This window comes from Mus pahari, chromosome 21, assembly GCF_900095145.1.
Source record: "Mus pahari chromosome 21, PAHARI_EIJ_v1.1, whole genome shotgun sequence".
Lineage (NCBI taxonomy): Eukaryota > Metazoa > Chordata > Mammalia > Rodentia > Muridae > Mus > Mus pahari.
In genome coordinates, this window is record NC_034610.1 from 55352994 (window position 1) to 55370035 (window position 17042).

General features: G+C 35.6%; 1 protein-coding gene across 1 annotated transcript in view; it reads left to right on the forward strand.

Annotated features, from left to right (window-relative positions):
• The window catches only part of Trdn (triadin), a 398410-nt gene that overhangs the window by 111247 nt on the left and 270121 nt on the right, over window positions 1–17042 (forward strand). Inside the window, exon 9 of the mRNA XM_029532915.1 lies at window positions 2841–2900. Coding sequence (XP_029388775.1) covers window positions 2841–2900 — 60 coding nt within the window. The remainder of the gene's footprint in view (window positions 1–2840; window positions 2901–17042) is intronic.

Sequence of the window (17042 nt, forward strand, 5' to 3'; positions counted from 1 at the left end):
GATCTTTTGGGTATATGCCCAGAAGAGGTATAGCAGGATCCTCCGGTAGTACTATGTCTAATTTTCTGAGGAACCGCCAGACTGATTTCCAGAGTGGAATTTCATTCATTTCAACCTAATTTTATATATACACCTCCAGATTAAAACCTTTGAAATTTGAACCTATTGTTTTCAAGATGATTACAGGATCTTGAGCACTGAAAATATAAAGTATTGTCTTTTAAAATAATTTTACATATGAATGTATATTCTATAAAAGAATATAATAAGGAGAAATACCTTAAATGACTATTTCACTGTGATACAGTGAAATAGATTCAGGAAAATTCACTATATGGATAGTTGGATTCTAAAATACTATGAAATCAAATCACCCTTTAAGAAAGAAAATTGTAACAAGAAACTAAAGAAAACATAACAATTAATGAGGAAATCTGAAGGGCATCTTTAGTTAGCTCAGAAAATCATTCAGCATGACTTGAAAGTAACCAGGATGGAACCTCCATTTTATGCTTGGGCCTAGAAAGCAGTGTTTCATCTGTGTGTACGGAGGTATACAAACCTTTTGTATCATAAGTAGTGTCTTCCTTATAAACTTCTGACAGAGGTGACAGATAATAATAGAAAGAAAAAAAAAGCTATTCTGGGAATTTAAAATACAAGTAGTGATTTTTGTAGGGGAAAAAAAAAGAAAAAGAAAAGGAAAAAAAGAAAAGGGGGGCATTGTAGAGAGTGATATTCTGTATGCTATTGCTACTGTCTAGGTGTCTTGATCAAATGTATTTTCTATGCCAGTTGAAGAATGAAAATTTAAGAAAAATCTGGAGTGCAAGGTGGAAGCGGGTTGGGGTGGGGGAAGTCTTAGAATGATCAGGTGATGTTTTTATTTAAGGTGAGGAAGCAAGCACCCTGCAGAGCACTCTCAAAGAGAGATGTTCTATAGAGGGTGAAGGGAACTCTGGAAGCCAAAGTTTCATCACTCCTCTAACACTGAGGGGTTTTAAGAGTCCTTCAGAGGTTTTTATCACCTCATTTAGGACTGGTCAGTTTGACAAAGACAGATAGGCTCACAACTTCAGGGCACAGCCTAGTCAGGCTGTGAACCTGGAACACTGGTCTACCAGTAGGGGGCCCTACTGGAGGGAGAAAAAGGATGCCAAGCTGATTTTAAACTGTGTGGAGGAAGCCATATTGATTATCTGAGGTTCCTGTCCCTAGTCATCAGACTGTGTAGTATCTAACTCCTAGCCATCACTCTAACTATACAATGTGGGGGATTGTTAAACACACATACTATCAATACACCCATGGCATTACAATTTTGTGAGTAACGGATCCTATATATTCATTCTGGCATATTTTTTATCTTTTTGTGAAATATTCTTGAGCTTTAGGAAGGAGTAGCCATATGTTAGATGAGATCCAAAAAAAAAGGGGGGGGGGGCGAGATGGGCATATCATACTAATTCAAATTCATATTGTCCATATAAAGAAAAAAAAATCCTTATCCTGGGTTATAGCAGAATCTTGTGTCTAGGAAGGAGAAAATAGTACCTATTTTAATGTTACTTTTGTCTAACACCATAGATGTCCCAGAGCCTGGGATAAGACAGAAACCATCCTTGGAATTGCTTCAACAAACAAGTAGATTTGTAGGCTGTTCTAAAAATGGACTACCTCATTTCAGCAACCAGAATATATATATATATAAACTTTAGAAACATTATAAGTTTTGACTCACCTTTATTTAGGTATTGATGAAAAGGATTCTATTTTTAAGATTTATTATAGTAAGTATATTTATTATTTTAAAGATGACAAAGACCCAGCAGAGCTTCAAAAATAAATATTCTTGGTTATTTATTCCTGTAAAATAAATACAGTTCTTTTCTGTTTGATAAAAATAAAATGTGTCATAATATATAAATGCAATAAAATTTCTTTGTGCTAAAGCTTTGTATGCATTTGGTGAGTTAATAAAAATGCCTAATAAAAGGTTTTAATATGTAAATCATTATGTACAAGGATCATAATAATGTAAGTTTTAAAGATGTTGTGATAAAGTTTATGAAGTCTTTTGCAGTGGATATTAGAATTAGAATGACCATGAGAGAATTCAAAGTTTGCAATAATATGTATTTCTATGTGTTGTAATTAATTAAAAAGTGGAAAAAAAAATCCAACTCCTGAAACCATTTTGTACTGTGCCTGCATCAAACATCTGGTTACTTTGTTGGTTTATTTCTCTAGAATACAGACTAGCCAAGAGCAAGAATGATTAGTTAGTTTATTATTTCTATCATTTGCTGCTGTTGAGCAATTCTCCAGATCACATTTCTGATAAGGAGAATTTCCATGAACAGGACCCTAACAGGTTACAATTCACTTGCCCTCTGTGCCTTATTCTAGAACTACCAGTAGTCTCATTTGGATAGCCAACAGAGGTCCTGGATTCAGCAGCTGGAAACATTCCTAATTGGAGAGTTTTCTTTAGTGTACCTCATGTTTCCTTCTCAATCATTTCACAAGGATACACGAGAACAATTGCTTTAAAGCAAGGAAAGGATTTTGAATTATCAAGTATTTCCTACCCTAATATAACCATGAATAATTCTGTTCTATATTTAAGAGGTTTTATAGATAATGAGTGGGATATTATGCATGTGATGTATTTTCATTTGCATGCTCATAAAATCACAATTTATTCCTTCACAGAAATAAGTAGTAGTCAAAATAGATGTATGCCATTTTGCTTGTTCTGTTACCTTGTGTCTTCATGTAGAAAAGTCAGATGGTGATGACATACTTTCATTGCTTCTTCTTTCTCTCTATTCTGTCAGATCAGTATGCATTCTGTCGGTATATGATTGACATGTTTGTCCATGGGGATTTAAAACCAGGTATTCCAAACAATTCTTATTGTTGTCTGTCTCAATAGCTTTTGTTTTTAAGACTGTCAGCTTTGTCTGTACTAAGCTGTATTTTCATTTAAAAACTTGCATAATGCATGTGCATACCTAGAATAAAGACAATAAAATACAGAAATGATAACTGGTGCTGGGCCCTTTAATTTTACCTGTGTTTGCTGCATGGCCTGTTGAAAATGAAGTCAACTGAAAGCCTAAAGATGCTAATAACTTCATACATAAAAATGCAAATATTTGTAATAATATCTTGGAGTGAAGCAATGAGTCACTTGATATGATTCCTGGTAAACTTAGAAGAAAAGGCTTATAATAAAGAAAAATATTCTTGTTTTTCAGATAGTAGATAAAATTCACAACAATATACATCACTTCTCAAATACTAAGTCCTTTCTTTCTAAAACATTTAGATTTTCTTATTTATAGTCTTTTGTGATTCCAGAAAAACACTGAAGGAGTTACTTAACTTTGGCTCATATCTCTGCAGTGAAGAAAGGCTTTTAATCACCCCAATACACCTCTATTCCTTCATATTTTTCTACAAAGTACGATAAGGATAGCTTAATTAAGATGAATAACTTTATTCCTTGTACTATGATTCATATAATATTTAAAAATTGCATAGACTTCTCTGAATGAAAGCTGACTGTTAAAACCAACTATACTTTATTTTCTTAGCTGGTTTGTGAAAGTCTTTCTAAACTGCTAATTATAACTTGCACATACATATACTATCAAGCATATCATACCTGAAGCAAGTGTATAATAATCTAGTTCTTAAAATTTTAAATGATTTTTAGAATCTTATCACTCTAGAACATTAAGTTAATTCCAGTAACTGATGTAGGTTTCTTTTCTCTTTTCTTTTCTTTTCTTTTCTTTTCTTTTCTTTTCTTTTCTTTTCTTTTCTTTTCTTTTCTTTTCTTTTCTCTTCTCTTCTCTTCTCTTCTCTTCTCTTCTTTCTTTTCTTTTCTTTTCATTTCATTTCTTTTCTTGTATATTTTCTTTATGTGCATTTCAAATGTTATCCCGTTTCCCAGTTTCCGCTCCAGGAACCTCCTATCCCATCTCCCCTCATCCTGCTTCTATGAGGGTGTTCAGACGCCCACCCACTACTAAAACCTTCCCCCTCTCACATTCCCCTACACTAGAGCATCAGGTCTTCACAGAACCAAGGGCCTCTCCACCCATTGATGCCCCAAAAGGTCATCCTCTGCAACATAAGTGGCTGGAGCCATGGGTCCCTCCATAAGTACTCTTTGGTTTGTGGTTTAGTCCCTGGGAGCTCTCCGGGTTCTGGTGGGTTGATATTGTTGTTCCTCCTAAGGGCTGCAAACCCCTTCAGCTCCTTTAGTTGTTTCTCTAACTCCTCCATTGGGGACCTAGTACTCAGTCCAATGGTTAGGTGTGAGCATCTACCTCTGTGTTTGTCAGGCTCTGGCACAGCCTCTCAGGAAAAAGTTATATCAGGCTCCTGTCAGCAAGCACTTCTTGGCATCCACAATAGTGTCTGCATTTGGTGATTGTATATGGGATGGATCCCCAGGTGGGGCAGTCTATGGATGGTGTTTCCTTCAGTCTCTATTCCACACTTTGTCTCCATATTTCCTTCCTTGAGTATTCTGTTCCATCTTCTAAGGAGGATTGAAGCATCCACACTTTGGTCTTCCTTCTTTTCAGCTTCATGTGGTCTGGGAGTTGAATCATAGGTATTCCAAACTTTTTGTTTAATATCCACTTGTCAGTGAGTACATAACATGTGTGTTCTTTTGTGACTGGGTTACCTCACTCAGGATGATATTTTCTCATTCTATTTGCCTGTGAATTTCATTAAGTCATTGTTTTTAATTGCTGAATAGTATTCCACTGTGTAAATGTACCGTATTTTCTGTATCCACTGTTTGGTTGAGGGACATCTGGATTGTTTTCATCCTCTGGCTATTATAAATAAGGCTGCCATGAACATTGTGCAGCATGTGTCATTATATGTTGGAGTATTTTGGGGGTATATGTGCAGGAGTGGTACATCTCAGTTCTCAGGTAATACTATGTCCAATTTTCTGAGGAACCATTAGACTGATTTCCAGAGTTGGAATCCCCACCAGTAATGGAGGCGTGTTCCTCTTTCTCCACATCCTCCCTGAGATCTGCTGTCACCTGAGTTTTTAATCGAGCCATTCTGACTGATGTAAGGTAGAATCTCATGGTTATTTTCATTTGCATTCCCTGATGACTAAAGATGTTGAATATTTCTTTAGGTACTTAATGGCCATTTGATATTACTCAGTTGAGAATTCTTTGCTTAGCTCTGTACCCCATTTTTTGGTAGGGTTATTTGGTTCTCTGAAATCTAACTTCTTGAATTCTTTGTATATGTTGGGTATTTTTGCTCTATCAGATTTAGGATTGTTAAAGATATTTTCCCAGTCTGTTGGTTGCCATTTTGTCCTATTGACAGAGTCCTTTGCCTTACACAAGCTTTTCAATTTTATGAGGTCCCATTTGTCAATTCTTGATTTTAGTTAGAGCATTGGTGTTCTGATCAGGAAAATTTCCCCTGTACCCAAGTATTTAAGCCTCTTCCACTTTCACTTCTTTTAGATTCAGTGTATATGGTTTTATGTGAAGGTCCTTGATCTACTTGGATTTGAGCTTTATACAAGGAGATAAAAATGGATCAATTTGCATTCTTCTACATGCTGACCTCCTGTTGAATTAGCACCATTTGTTGAAAATGTTGTCATTGTTTCACTAAATGGTTTCAGCTTCTTTGTCAAATATCAATAGACCATAGGTGTGTGGATTCATTTCTGGGTCTTTAACTCTATTCCACTGATCTACCTGCCTGTCTCTGTACCAATATAATTCAGTTTTTATCACAATTGCTCTGTAGTACAGCTTGAGGTCAGGGATGGTGATTCTCCCAGAAATTATTATTGAGAATAGTTTTCGCTATCCAGGGTTTTTGGTTATTCAAAATAAAATTGAGAATTGCTATTTCCAACTCTATGAAGGATTGAGTTGGAATTTTCATGGGGGTTGTATTGAATCTGTAGATTGCTTTCAGCAAGATGGTCTTTTTACTATATTAATCCTGTCAATGCATCAGCATGGGAGATATCTCCATCTTCTGTGACCTAAAATTTCTTTCTTCAGAGACTTAATATTCTTGTCATATAGGTCTTACACTTGATTGGTTGGAATCACACTAAGGCATTTTATATTATTTGTGACTATTGTGAAGGGTATCATTTGCCTAATTTCTTTTTCAGCCTGTTTTTCTTTTGAGTAGGGGAAGGCTACTGACTTGTTTGAGTTAATTTTATAACTAGTCACTTTGCTTAAGTTGTTTATCAGGTTTAGGAGTTCTCTGGTGGAATTTTTGGGTCACTGAGGTATACTATCATATCATCTGCAAATACTGATATTTTTGACTTTTTCCTTTTCAATTTTTATCCCATTGACCTCATTTTATTGTCTAATTGGTCTGGCTAGAATTTTGAGTACTATATTGAATAATATGCACAGAATGAGAACCCTTGTCTAGTCCCTGATTTTAATGGGATTGCTTCAAGTTTCTCACCACTTAGTTTGATGTTGTCTACTGGTTTGCTGTACATTGCTTTTACTGTGTTTAGGTATAGACTTTGAATTCCCAGTCTTTCCAAGACTTTAACATAAATTGGTGATAAATTTTACCAAATGCTTTTTCAGCATCTAATTAGATGGTCCTGTGTTTTTTGTTTGTTTGTTTGTTTGTTTTTTCATTGAGTTTGTTCATATAGTGGATTATGTTGATGTATTTCCATATATTGAACCATCCCTGCATCCCTGGGATGAAGCCTACTTGATAATGATGGCTGATTGTTTTGATGTGATCTTGGATTCAGTTTTTGAGAATTTTATTGCATATTTTCACATCAATTCATAAAGTGAATTGGTCTGAAGTTCTCTTTCTTTGTTGGGCCTTTGTGTGGTTTAGATATAAGCACAACTGTGGTTTTATAGAATGAATTAGGTAGTGCTCCTTCTGTTTCTACTTTGTGGAATAATTTGAAGAGTATTGGTATTAGGTCTTCTTTGAAGGTCTGATAGAGTTCTGCACTAAAACCATCTATCTAGTCCTGGGTGGTTTTTGGTTGGGAGAATTTTAATGTTGCTTCTCTTTTTTTTGGGGGGGGGAGGTTATTGGACTGTTTAGATGGTTTATCAGATCCTGATTTAACTTTGGTACCTGGTACCTCTCTAGAAAATTGTACATTTCATCCAGATTTTCCAGTTTTGTTAAGTATAGGTTTTCATAGTAGAACCTGATGTTTTGATTTTTAATTTTCTATGTTTCTGTTGTTACGTCTTTCTTTTCATTTCTGATTTTGTTAATTTGTATATACTCTCTGTGCCCTCAGGTTTGTCTGGCTAATTGTTTATCTACGTTGTAGATTTTTTTCAAATAACCAGCTCCTGGTTTTAGAGATTCTTTGTATAGTTCTCTTTGTTTCTACTTAGTTGTTTTCAACCCTGAGTTTGATCATTTCCTGCAGTCTACTCCTGTTGGCTACATTTGCTTCTTTTTATTCTAGAACGTTCAGATGTGCTGTTAAGTTGCTAGTGCATGCTCTCTCCAGTTTCTTTATGGAGACACTCAGAGTGATGAGTATTTCTCTTTGCACTGCTTACATTGTGTCCTTTAAGTCTGGGAATGTTGTGCCTTCATTTTGAATGAATTCCAGTAAGTCTTTAAGTCCTTTCTTTATTTCTTCACCTGGCCAAGTTCTTATTGAGTAGAACATTCTTAAGCTTCCATTTATATGTGGGCTTTTTATTGTTTTTATTGTTGTTGAGGACCAGCCTTAGACTGTGGTGATCAATAGGATGCATGGAATTATTTCACTCTTCTTGTATCTGTTGAGGCCTGGTCAGTTTTGGAGGAGGTACCAAGAAGTACTGAGATCCTTTTGTTTTAGGATAAAATTTTATATATATATATATATATATATATATATATATATATATATATATATATATTCTGTTAAATCCATTCAGTTCATAACTTCTGTTAGTTTCACTGTGACTCCATTTAGTTTCTGTTTCCATGATCTGTCCATTGATGAGAGTGGGGTGAAGTCTCCCGCTATTATTGTGTTAGGCATGATATGTGCTTTGAGCTTTATTAAAGTTTCTGTTATGAATGTGGGTGCCCTTGAATTTGGAGCATAGATGTATAGAATTGAGAGTTCATCTTAGTAGTTTTTTCCTTTGATGAGTTTGAAATGTCCTTCCTGATCTTTTTTGAAAACTTTTGGTTGAAAGTTGATTTTTATTCAATACTTGAATGACTATTCCAACATATTTCTTGAGACCATTTGCTTGAAAAATATTTTTCATCATTTTACTCTGAGGTACTATCTGTTTTCATTACTGAGGTATGTTTCCTACATGCAGCAAAATGCTGGATTCTGTTTACATATGCAATCTGTTAGTCTATGTCTTTTTAATGGGTAACTGATTCCAATGATATTAAAAGATATCAAGGATCAGTGATTGTTGTTTCCTGTTATTTTTGTTATATATGGAATTATTTCTGTGTGACATCTTCTTTTGAGTTTGTTGAAAGATTTCATTCTTGCTTGTTCTAGAGTGTAGTTTTTCTCCTTGTGTCTTCCATCTATTATCCTTTGTACGGCTGGATTTTTGGAAAAACTGATATATATATATTAGCTTTTCATTTGGATATACTATATATATTAGTTTTTCAAGACAGGGTTTCACTGTGTAGCCCTGGCTGTCCTGGAACTCACTCTGTAGACCAGGCTGGCCTTGAACTGAGAAATCAACCTGCCTCTGCCTCCCAAGTGCTGGGACTAAAGGCGTGCGCCACCACTGCCCATCCGGAAAGATATATTTTATATTTGTTTTTGTTATGGAATATCTTGTTTCCTCTGTCTATGATATTTGAGAATTTTGCTGGGTATATTAGCCTTGGCTGGAATTTGTGTACTCTTAGGATCTGCATGACATTTTCCCAGGATCTTCTGTCTTTTACAGTCTCTGTTAAAATGTGACGAAGCATGCTCAGTCAGTCAACAGGTTCTCCAACATGGGAGTGAGGATTAGAAGAAAAAAGACAGACAATACTGTAGGATGACCCCAGTCAATTCTGAGACTGAAGGTAAATTTAATTTTCCCAATCCACTTTTTAATACCAATTTAATTATATGCAAGTATTAAGGGTGGGCAGTACAATAAGGAACTAACAAGGCAGTAAGCAAAGTTCTGTGATTACTGCCATGACAGTTGTTTAAAAGGACTTGTCATAATGACCAAAATACTTGAGCCCACTTCCCAGTTCTCGCCCCAAATCTTCCCTGACACCTACTTCTTTTGTTACACCTTAACATTAAATTCCTGCCTTACATTACTTCCCTATTATAGCCTAAAGTTAGAACTTACTTCCTTATCATGCCCTAATGGCAGATTCCTGCCTGAGTTTATGTTCCTGTCATGGCCAATGTCAGATTTCTACCTGAAGCCCACATCCTTGACCTTGGCCAATGTCAGACTCCCACCAAGTGGCCCAAAATGTTCTCCACATAGAAAAGTCTGGTGTAGTTCTGATAGGTCTGCCTTCATATGTTATTTGACCTTTTCCCTTACCACTTTTAATATTCTGTCTTTGTTTTGTGCATTTGGTGTTTTGATTATTATGTGATAGGAGGAATTTCTTTTCTGGTCCAGTGTATTAAGGTACTGTAGCCTTCATGAATGTTTATGGGCATCTCTTTCTTTAGGTTAAGGATGTTTTCTTTTACAATATTTTTCTTTTCTTTTTTTATTAGATGTTTTCTTTATTTACATTTCAAATGCTATCCTGAAAGTTCCCTATACCCTCCCCCTGCCCTGCTCCCCTACCACCCACTCCTACTTCTTGGCCCTGGTGTTCCCCTGTACTGGGGCATATAAAGTTTGCAAGACCTAGGGGGCTCTCTTCCCAATAATGGCCGACTAGGCCATCTTCTGCTACATGTGCATCTAGAGACATGAGCTCTGGGTGTACTGGTTAGTTCATATTGTTGTTCCACCTATAGGGTTGAAGACTCCTTCAGCTCCTTGGGTACTTTCTCTAGCTCCTCCATTGGGGGCCCTGTGTTCCATCCTATAGATGACGGTGAGCATCCACTTCTGTATTTGCCAGACATGTTATCCCCTCTTCTGGTTTCCTCTCCATAAACCACCTATCTCCACACCCTACCCCCTCTCACCAACCCACCCACTCCCGCTTCCTGGCCCTGGCATTCCCCTATACTGGAGCATAGAACCTTCACAGGACCAATTGACAACTGACTAGGCCATCCTCTGCTACATATACAACTGGAGCCATGAATCCCACCATGTGTTTCCTTTGGTTGATTGTTTAGTCCCTGTGAGTTCTGGGGGTACTGGTTAGTTCATATTGTTGTTCCTCCTATGGGGCTGCAAACCCGTTCAGCTCCTTGGGTACTTTTTCTAGCTCCTTCTTTGGGGACCCTGTGCTCAATCCAATCGATGGCTGTGAGCATCCACTTCTGTATTTGGTTTTTTCGAGACAGGATTTCTCTGTGTAACCTTGGCTGTCCTGGAACTTGCTCTGTAGACCAGGATGGCCTGGAGTCAGAAATCTGCCTGCCTCTGCCTCTCAAGTACTGGAATTAAAGGTGAGTGCCACCACTGCACAGCCTCTTTTATAATTATGTTGAAGATGTTTACTAGCCTTTTGAGTTGGAAATCTTTGCTTTCTTTTATACCTATTATTGTTAGCTTTGGCCTTTTCATTGTGTCCTGGATTTCCTGGATGTTTTGGGTTAGGAGCTTTTTGCATTTTCTTTGACTGTTGTGTATCTTCTACACCTGAGAGTCTCTCTTCTTTATTTTTTTCTTTCTTTCTTTTTAATTAGATATTTTCTTCATTTACATTTCAAATGCCAACCTGAAAGTCCACTATACCCTCTCCCCCTGCCCTGCTCCCCAACTCATCCACTTCTGCTTTCTGGCCCTGGCGTTCTCCTGTACTGGGGCATATAAAGTTTACAAGACTAAGGGCCTCTCCTCCCATTGATGGCCTACTAGGCCAAACTCTGCTACATATTCAACTAGAAACACAAGCTCTGGGGGTTACTGGTCAGTTCATATTGTTGTTCCTCTAATAGGGTTGCAGACACCTTTAGCTCCTTGGGTACTTTCTCTAGCTCCTTCATTAGGGGCCCTGTGTTCCATCCAATAGATGACTGTGAGTATCCACTTCTATATTTGCCAGGTACTGGCATATCCTCACAAGAGACAGCTATATCAGGGTCCTGTCAGCAAAATGGCATATTCAATAGTGTCTGGGTTTGGTGGTTGTTTATGGGATGTATCCCCAGGTGGGGCAGTCTCTGGATGGTCTTTCCTTCAGTCTCAGTTCTGAACTTTGTCTCTAACTCCTTCCATGGGTATTTTGTTTCCCTAAGAAGGAATGAAGTATCCACACTTTGGTTTTCCTTCTTCTTGAGTTTCATGTGCTTTGCAAATTGTATCTTGGGTATTCTAAGTTTCTTGGCTAATATTCACTTATCAGTGAGTACATATCATATGCGTTCTTTTGTGATTGGGTTACTTCACTCAGGATGATATTCTCCAGTTCCATCCATTTGCCTAAGAATTTCATACATTCATTGTTTTTTAATAGCTAAGTAGTACTCCATTGTTTAAATATATCACAAATGAAACTGCAAAGAACATTCAGGAAAGTTGAAGGAAGGGAAAGGTCCTATTTGAAAGTGTGGATGGGGAAAATTAAGATGCTTTCAGGAAATTCACAGGGAACAATTTAGGGTCTGGAGTAGGCCCATACTGAAGAGTCAGCTATCTGAGCTCACTGTAATGCACAGAGTAGAAGAATGAATACACTTACTATCCAGTAATTGAGGGGAACATGTGAAGATTCTAGTCCTAAATAACATGCTTATTGCATGTCAAATTGCAAGGAACATTGTATGTGTTTTCACAAATTGTATATAATTCATTTCTACACTTAATTTTTTAATTAGTAAGTGGTTAACCACGGTGTGAAATTTGGAAGTGATGTAAGAAATGGGATGTCTAGGATAATAGTAGAATAATTCATGATAGAAAATTATGAGTACTTTTTTGCTATTCATTAATCCCAGATTGAACTCAATTAAGGGTTTAGGAATACTAAAGGAAGAGTTAGACAGACATATCAGTTGGTGAACTTGCCTCATGCAAAGCTTAACTATCTGTTGATTCCCGGGACTCACAGAGCTAGCGCTTATATTCTCACATCTAACATTCACAGTTAAAATTTTAAAATAGTATAACACAAAATATAATAAAAGTTTATGCTTTCTTTAATAAGTGGAGTGGTAGGAGGAAATAAACTAAGTAATAGAATAGCTTATTCATACAGTTGATTTGTATAGCACATATTCTAGTCCTCACAAATTCCAGAGGAAAAAAATCACTTCCTTCTGCTGTCCAGAAGATAATGTGTATTTGAGGAAATTGAAAGACCAATGAGATATTTGATTAAATGCTGATGAATACCAACTGGTAACTTTGTTTGTACATGAATGAAAGAGAAAATTAAAAAGGTCGTGACCTCGATTGTGAATTTAATATGTTACCAAGACAATGATGTTGACAGAATAAATAGGTGGTAGATCAATATTGGAAAACACTGGAAAATAAATGGATATATTTTAGTGACAAAATGTAGGAAAATCTTCTAATCAAGTACAACTCACACTTGATATAAAACCTTTCAAATATATAAACAGAAATGTAACAGAAAAGTGACATTGCATAGAGCAAGATCAGGAAGTACATTTTATAATGGGATTAGATTAGAGGGGAATTGCAAAATATTGATGAAACCAGTGTATCTAAAACAATGACTTCAGTAATGAAATTTAAGAGTTATTGCAGCGTTACACCTTATACTCATTATATACCTTATACCTTATACACATGCGACTTGGCAGGTAATACTGTAAAATCCAAGCACTATATACTGTCATCCCAGAGTATGTTCACACATTGTAGAGGTATCCCTGACATCTAGATTTAAAAGAAACGTGGAGAACTATATTCTAAAAAGAACACAGTCAAGTTATGTGTAGCCCTTTACAATTTCATTAAGTAAAAATTTTCTTTCTTCATCTGGGTTATTTTGATCCATATTTTATTTTGCCCTACTTATATTGTTTAGAGTGCAATATAATGCACTAAATTTGCTATTAAAGTAAAACTCAGGTTCTCTAATTCAGGTCCCAATGGTCACCTGAAACACAACTTGTCAAATCTCTTGATTTGTTAGGTCTCCATTTCCTCCTCTAAAATACAAGATTAATAATGGGGGTGTTGTTGAATTAAAGAGAATTAGGGAAAGGGAACTTCATGAGTATACCATCTTAAGTGTTGACTCTTCTTTAGTATTTAATATATACCTATAGATTATTACAAGTGGAATTTTGGTAAAGAGAAGAAACAAACTATTTCTAATCATGCAAACAAACAGCATAACATGTCAGTATTGACCATTATATAATTTATAGCTTTTTTCCATTATGTATTTGATATGAGTGGAAATACAGAATTTTAATATTGCCTAAGGATCATATACACATAAAATTCAATTGATTAAGTCTCTCTGAGTTGTAGGGAAAACTAGTTTCTATAGATCACTGCAGTAAACAAAATACTGATATAGGGACATCTATTCCATGAAGCTTAGAAGGACTTTATATAAAGTATATTTTCAGTTACAATATGGCAACACTAGGGTAAAATCAGATCCTGTTATTATTGAAAAAGAAATAAAATGTGATTAATACTTACCATTGTAGTCTAGCTTATATTTTATTAACATTAAGCCATTGGCTTTATGAACACTTATGATAATATAAACTCTATGTAGTTTATACATACTTGAAATAGGATTTTATGATATATAAAATTATACTGCATATACCAGGTAATGATTATAGTATTAACTTATAGATATAGGACATGGAGAATATAATAAAATCATGTCTTCACATGTTGAATCAAAATAATCAGATAAATGACAATTTTAGTTAATACAATGATTTTTTCCACTAGTTATCAAAATTATATTTTCATGATTTTTTATTTAAAATTTATAATATAAAATTGTTCAAACTTATAGAATACTGTATTATTTTTACAACATGGATACATTGTTATCCAAGTAATGGATATGTCCATTAATGTCCAAGTATGTATAAGCATTCTTGTTCCTCAAACGTTCATCATTTTTTGTGCTAAAATATTAGAAATATGTCGGGCAGTGGTGGCACATGCTTTTAATCCCATTACTGGGAGGCAGAGGCAGGCAGATCTCTGAGTTTGAAGCCAGCCTAGTCTATAGAGCAAGTTCCAGGACAGCCAGGAATACATAGAGAAACCCATCATAAACCAACCAACCAACCAACCAACAAACAAACATCCAGTGTAGGATTGTTTCAAATATTCTCTCCCTTGTGTAACTACAGCTCAGTGTACTGATGAATGCACTCTTTGAAAATAAGGTGAGATACACAGTGAAATAATAATTTTTATAAGTATAAAATATTTTAGGTTTCCAAAGGATAAGAACATTTCCAATTAGGCTACCTTAAATACCACAACATACACAGCAGTGGTGAAGCAACACATTTAAAATCTAAAGAGCTCAGAATGTTTAGAGATGCTTAGAGATAAAAGTAAAAGATTTCAGACATAATCCTGGGTTCATTTACTATAGCTTAGGTCACTAAATTACATTAAGTCTCTTGTCTACCATAATTCTACTTGTATTCCTTATTCACTTAACAGGGCAAATCCTATACTATGACTATATGGAATCTAGAACAAAAAGCTTTTTTTTTTTTTAATAATCAATCAATCAATCAATCAATTTCTTTGTCCCCTTCCTATTCTCCCCTCCACAACCCCCCCCATTCCATCTCCCCTTCCCTTAGCCTCTACTAAGAGGGAGCTCATCCACCCATTTACTCATGCCTTATGCCTCTAGCATCCCCCTATGCTGAGGCAACAAGTCTCCACAGGACCGAGAGCCTTCCTTCCCATTGATGCCAGATAAGGCAAACCTGTAACTGTAAAGGAAAACATTTCCAGGGCCTTGGAACTTTTCCAGCTTCCTTTACTTCTACTTCTTTTGTATGTCTCATTTAATTATCCTGTTATTACCATTCTCCCTTTAGCAAGTCTTTTCTTTTTGAACTGCCTTTTGTACACCTTTGTAAAACATTTACCTTTAATTCCTCCCTACTACATAACTAGTCAGGAATGTGATATGTTTTCTGCATTGAATTCTTAACTTACACAATTTATCTCAATGAAAAAATGTTTATCTCAAAGCAGTTTCTTTATTCATTTGAAGAAATAATCTTTCTATTTAAAAATGCGACAGATTTCTAAGCTCTGTAAATAAGCTTGTGTAAAGATTTCTTGATGACTTATTTTGTTGGTACCTTTAGAGACTGAAACTCAGAATTAATAAAGACTGGTTTAATGCATCTATCAGTAAACTGTGGGCAGCAGACAGAGGTAGATGAAAATGAGAGAAAAGATGAGAGTCTGTGCTTAAGTATAAGGTTGTATAATCCCTGGATTCTCCATACTAGCAAGAGAATTACTTTCTATTTTAAATTAGATTGTCATATCTGGATCCACTGAAGATTTCAGTCATTGTAAGAGGCTAGGGTTTGCGCAGATAAATACACTAGAGTCCTTTTGAGGTGGTCCAGTTTTACTGATGCTCTCGCCATAGTCCAGTCAGCTTTGTCAGGACTGATATAAAGTAGAGACTAATTGAAGCTTCTTTTGACTTAGTACTTTTACCTTGTAACAGGGCAAGAAAATCTCCTCAAAGCTTTATCTACTAGACTTTTAAAAGAGTCATCTGCTTCAACATCTGGTTCTCCTTGCCTCAAGAGAACTTTTCAATAGAATGTGTGGATATAGATAGATTATATAGAAAATGAATGCATACACATACATACATACACATATGTACATATACATATGCATATACATATATATATACATATATTCAAATATAAACAGATACAGATATTGGTCAATTTTGCTAATCTTCATGCCATGTACATGCTGTCAGAGAAAAATAAAAATGTCTACTGAGTATGTTTACAGCCTGTTCTAAAACAGTGTGAAAAGAAACAAAAAATGCAGAGTAATTTGAATAACTGTATGAGAAGTAAGGAAAATTAAGTCTTAATCAAAGAATTATCAAGCTAACTAGATGTTATTTATTACCATGACATATTGTAATAGTTTCATCTCTCAGCTAATATGCCAGGGTGAGGGCTAAGGAAGAATTCTAGTCCTTTATACATTCCACCAATGCTATTGGATGTCCCTTTGATTGGCCATAGTTACAGTGGCTAAAGTAAAAACTCTGGGGCTTTTTGTAGCTAGCCACTCAGATAGCTGCTACAATTACTTCTCCCCCATTCTGATCAGACCTTCGCTCAAGTGTAGAAATGGTGACTAACTGGCCTCATTAGCTCTTTCCAAAGTCTCTTGTTTGATAAACAAGTTTGGCAGTATTGACTCCTTGGAGAATTTTTATTTTTCTATAAATGTTAAACATTATATCAAAATCCAGTATCAATAGTTAATGTTACAGGTGGTAGGCTGTTCAGCCAGCTGCTCAGTGTTCTTTAAATAGATCTATAATTTCTTCTTGAGACAGTACATTTTACATTTTTGTTTTCTGCACTATTTTCAGGCAATGTCATGCTATTGCACTGGCACTGGAGTGATGAGTATTTTGAGGCTACATTTTTTTTTTATGTTTGTTTCTCCATTGGTACTAGAGGAATATATTCAAAACGATTCTATTTATCATGTCAAGGCAGAACTGAAGCCATAGTACAAATTATACATTCTTGCACACCACTGCACTCTGGTTGTTATTCATTGATTACACCTGTTCTGTATTTACCCTTATACACCTGGTTTTCCATGGATCTCAACGAGAAAAATATTGTGAAAAACTATTATTTTTAAATGTTTGGTTCTTCAAGGCTAGGTCTT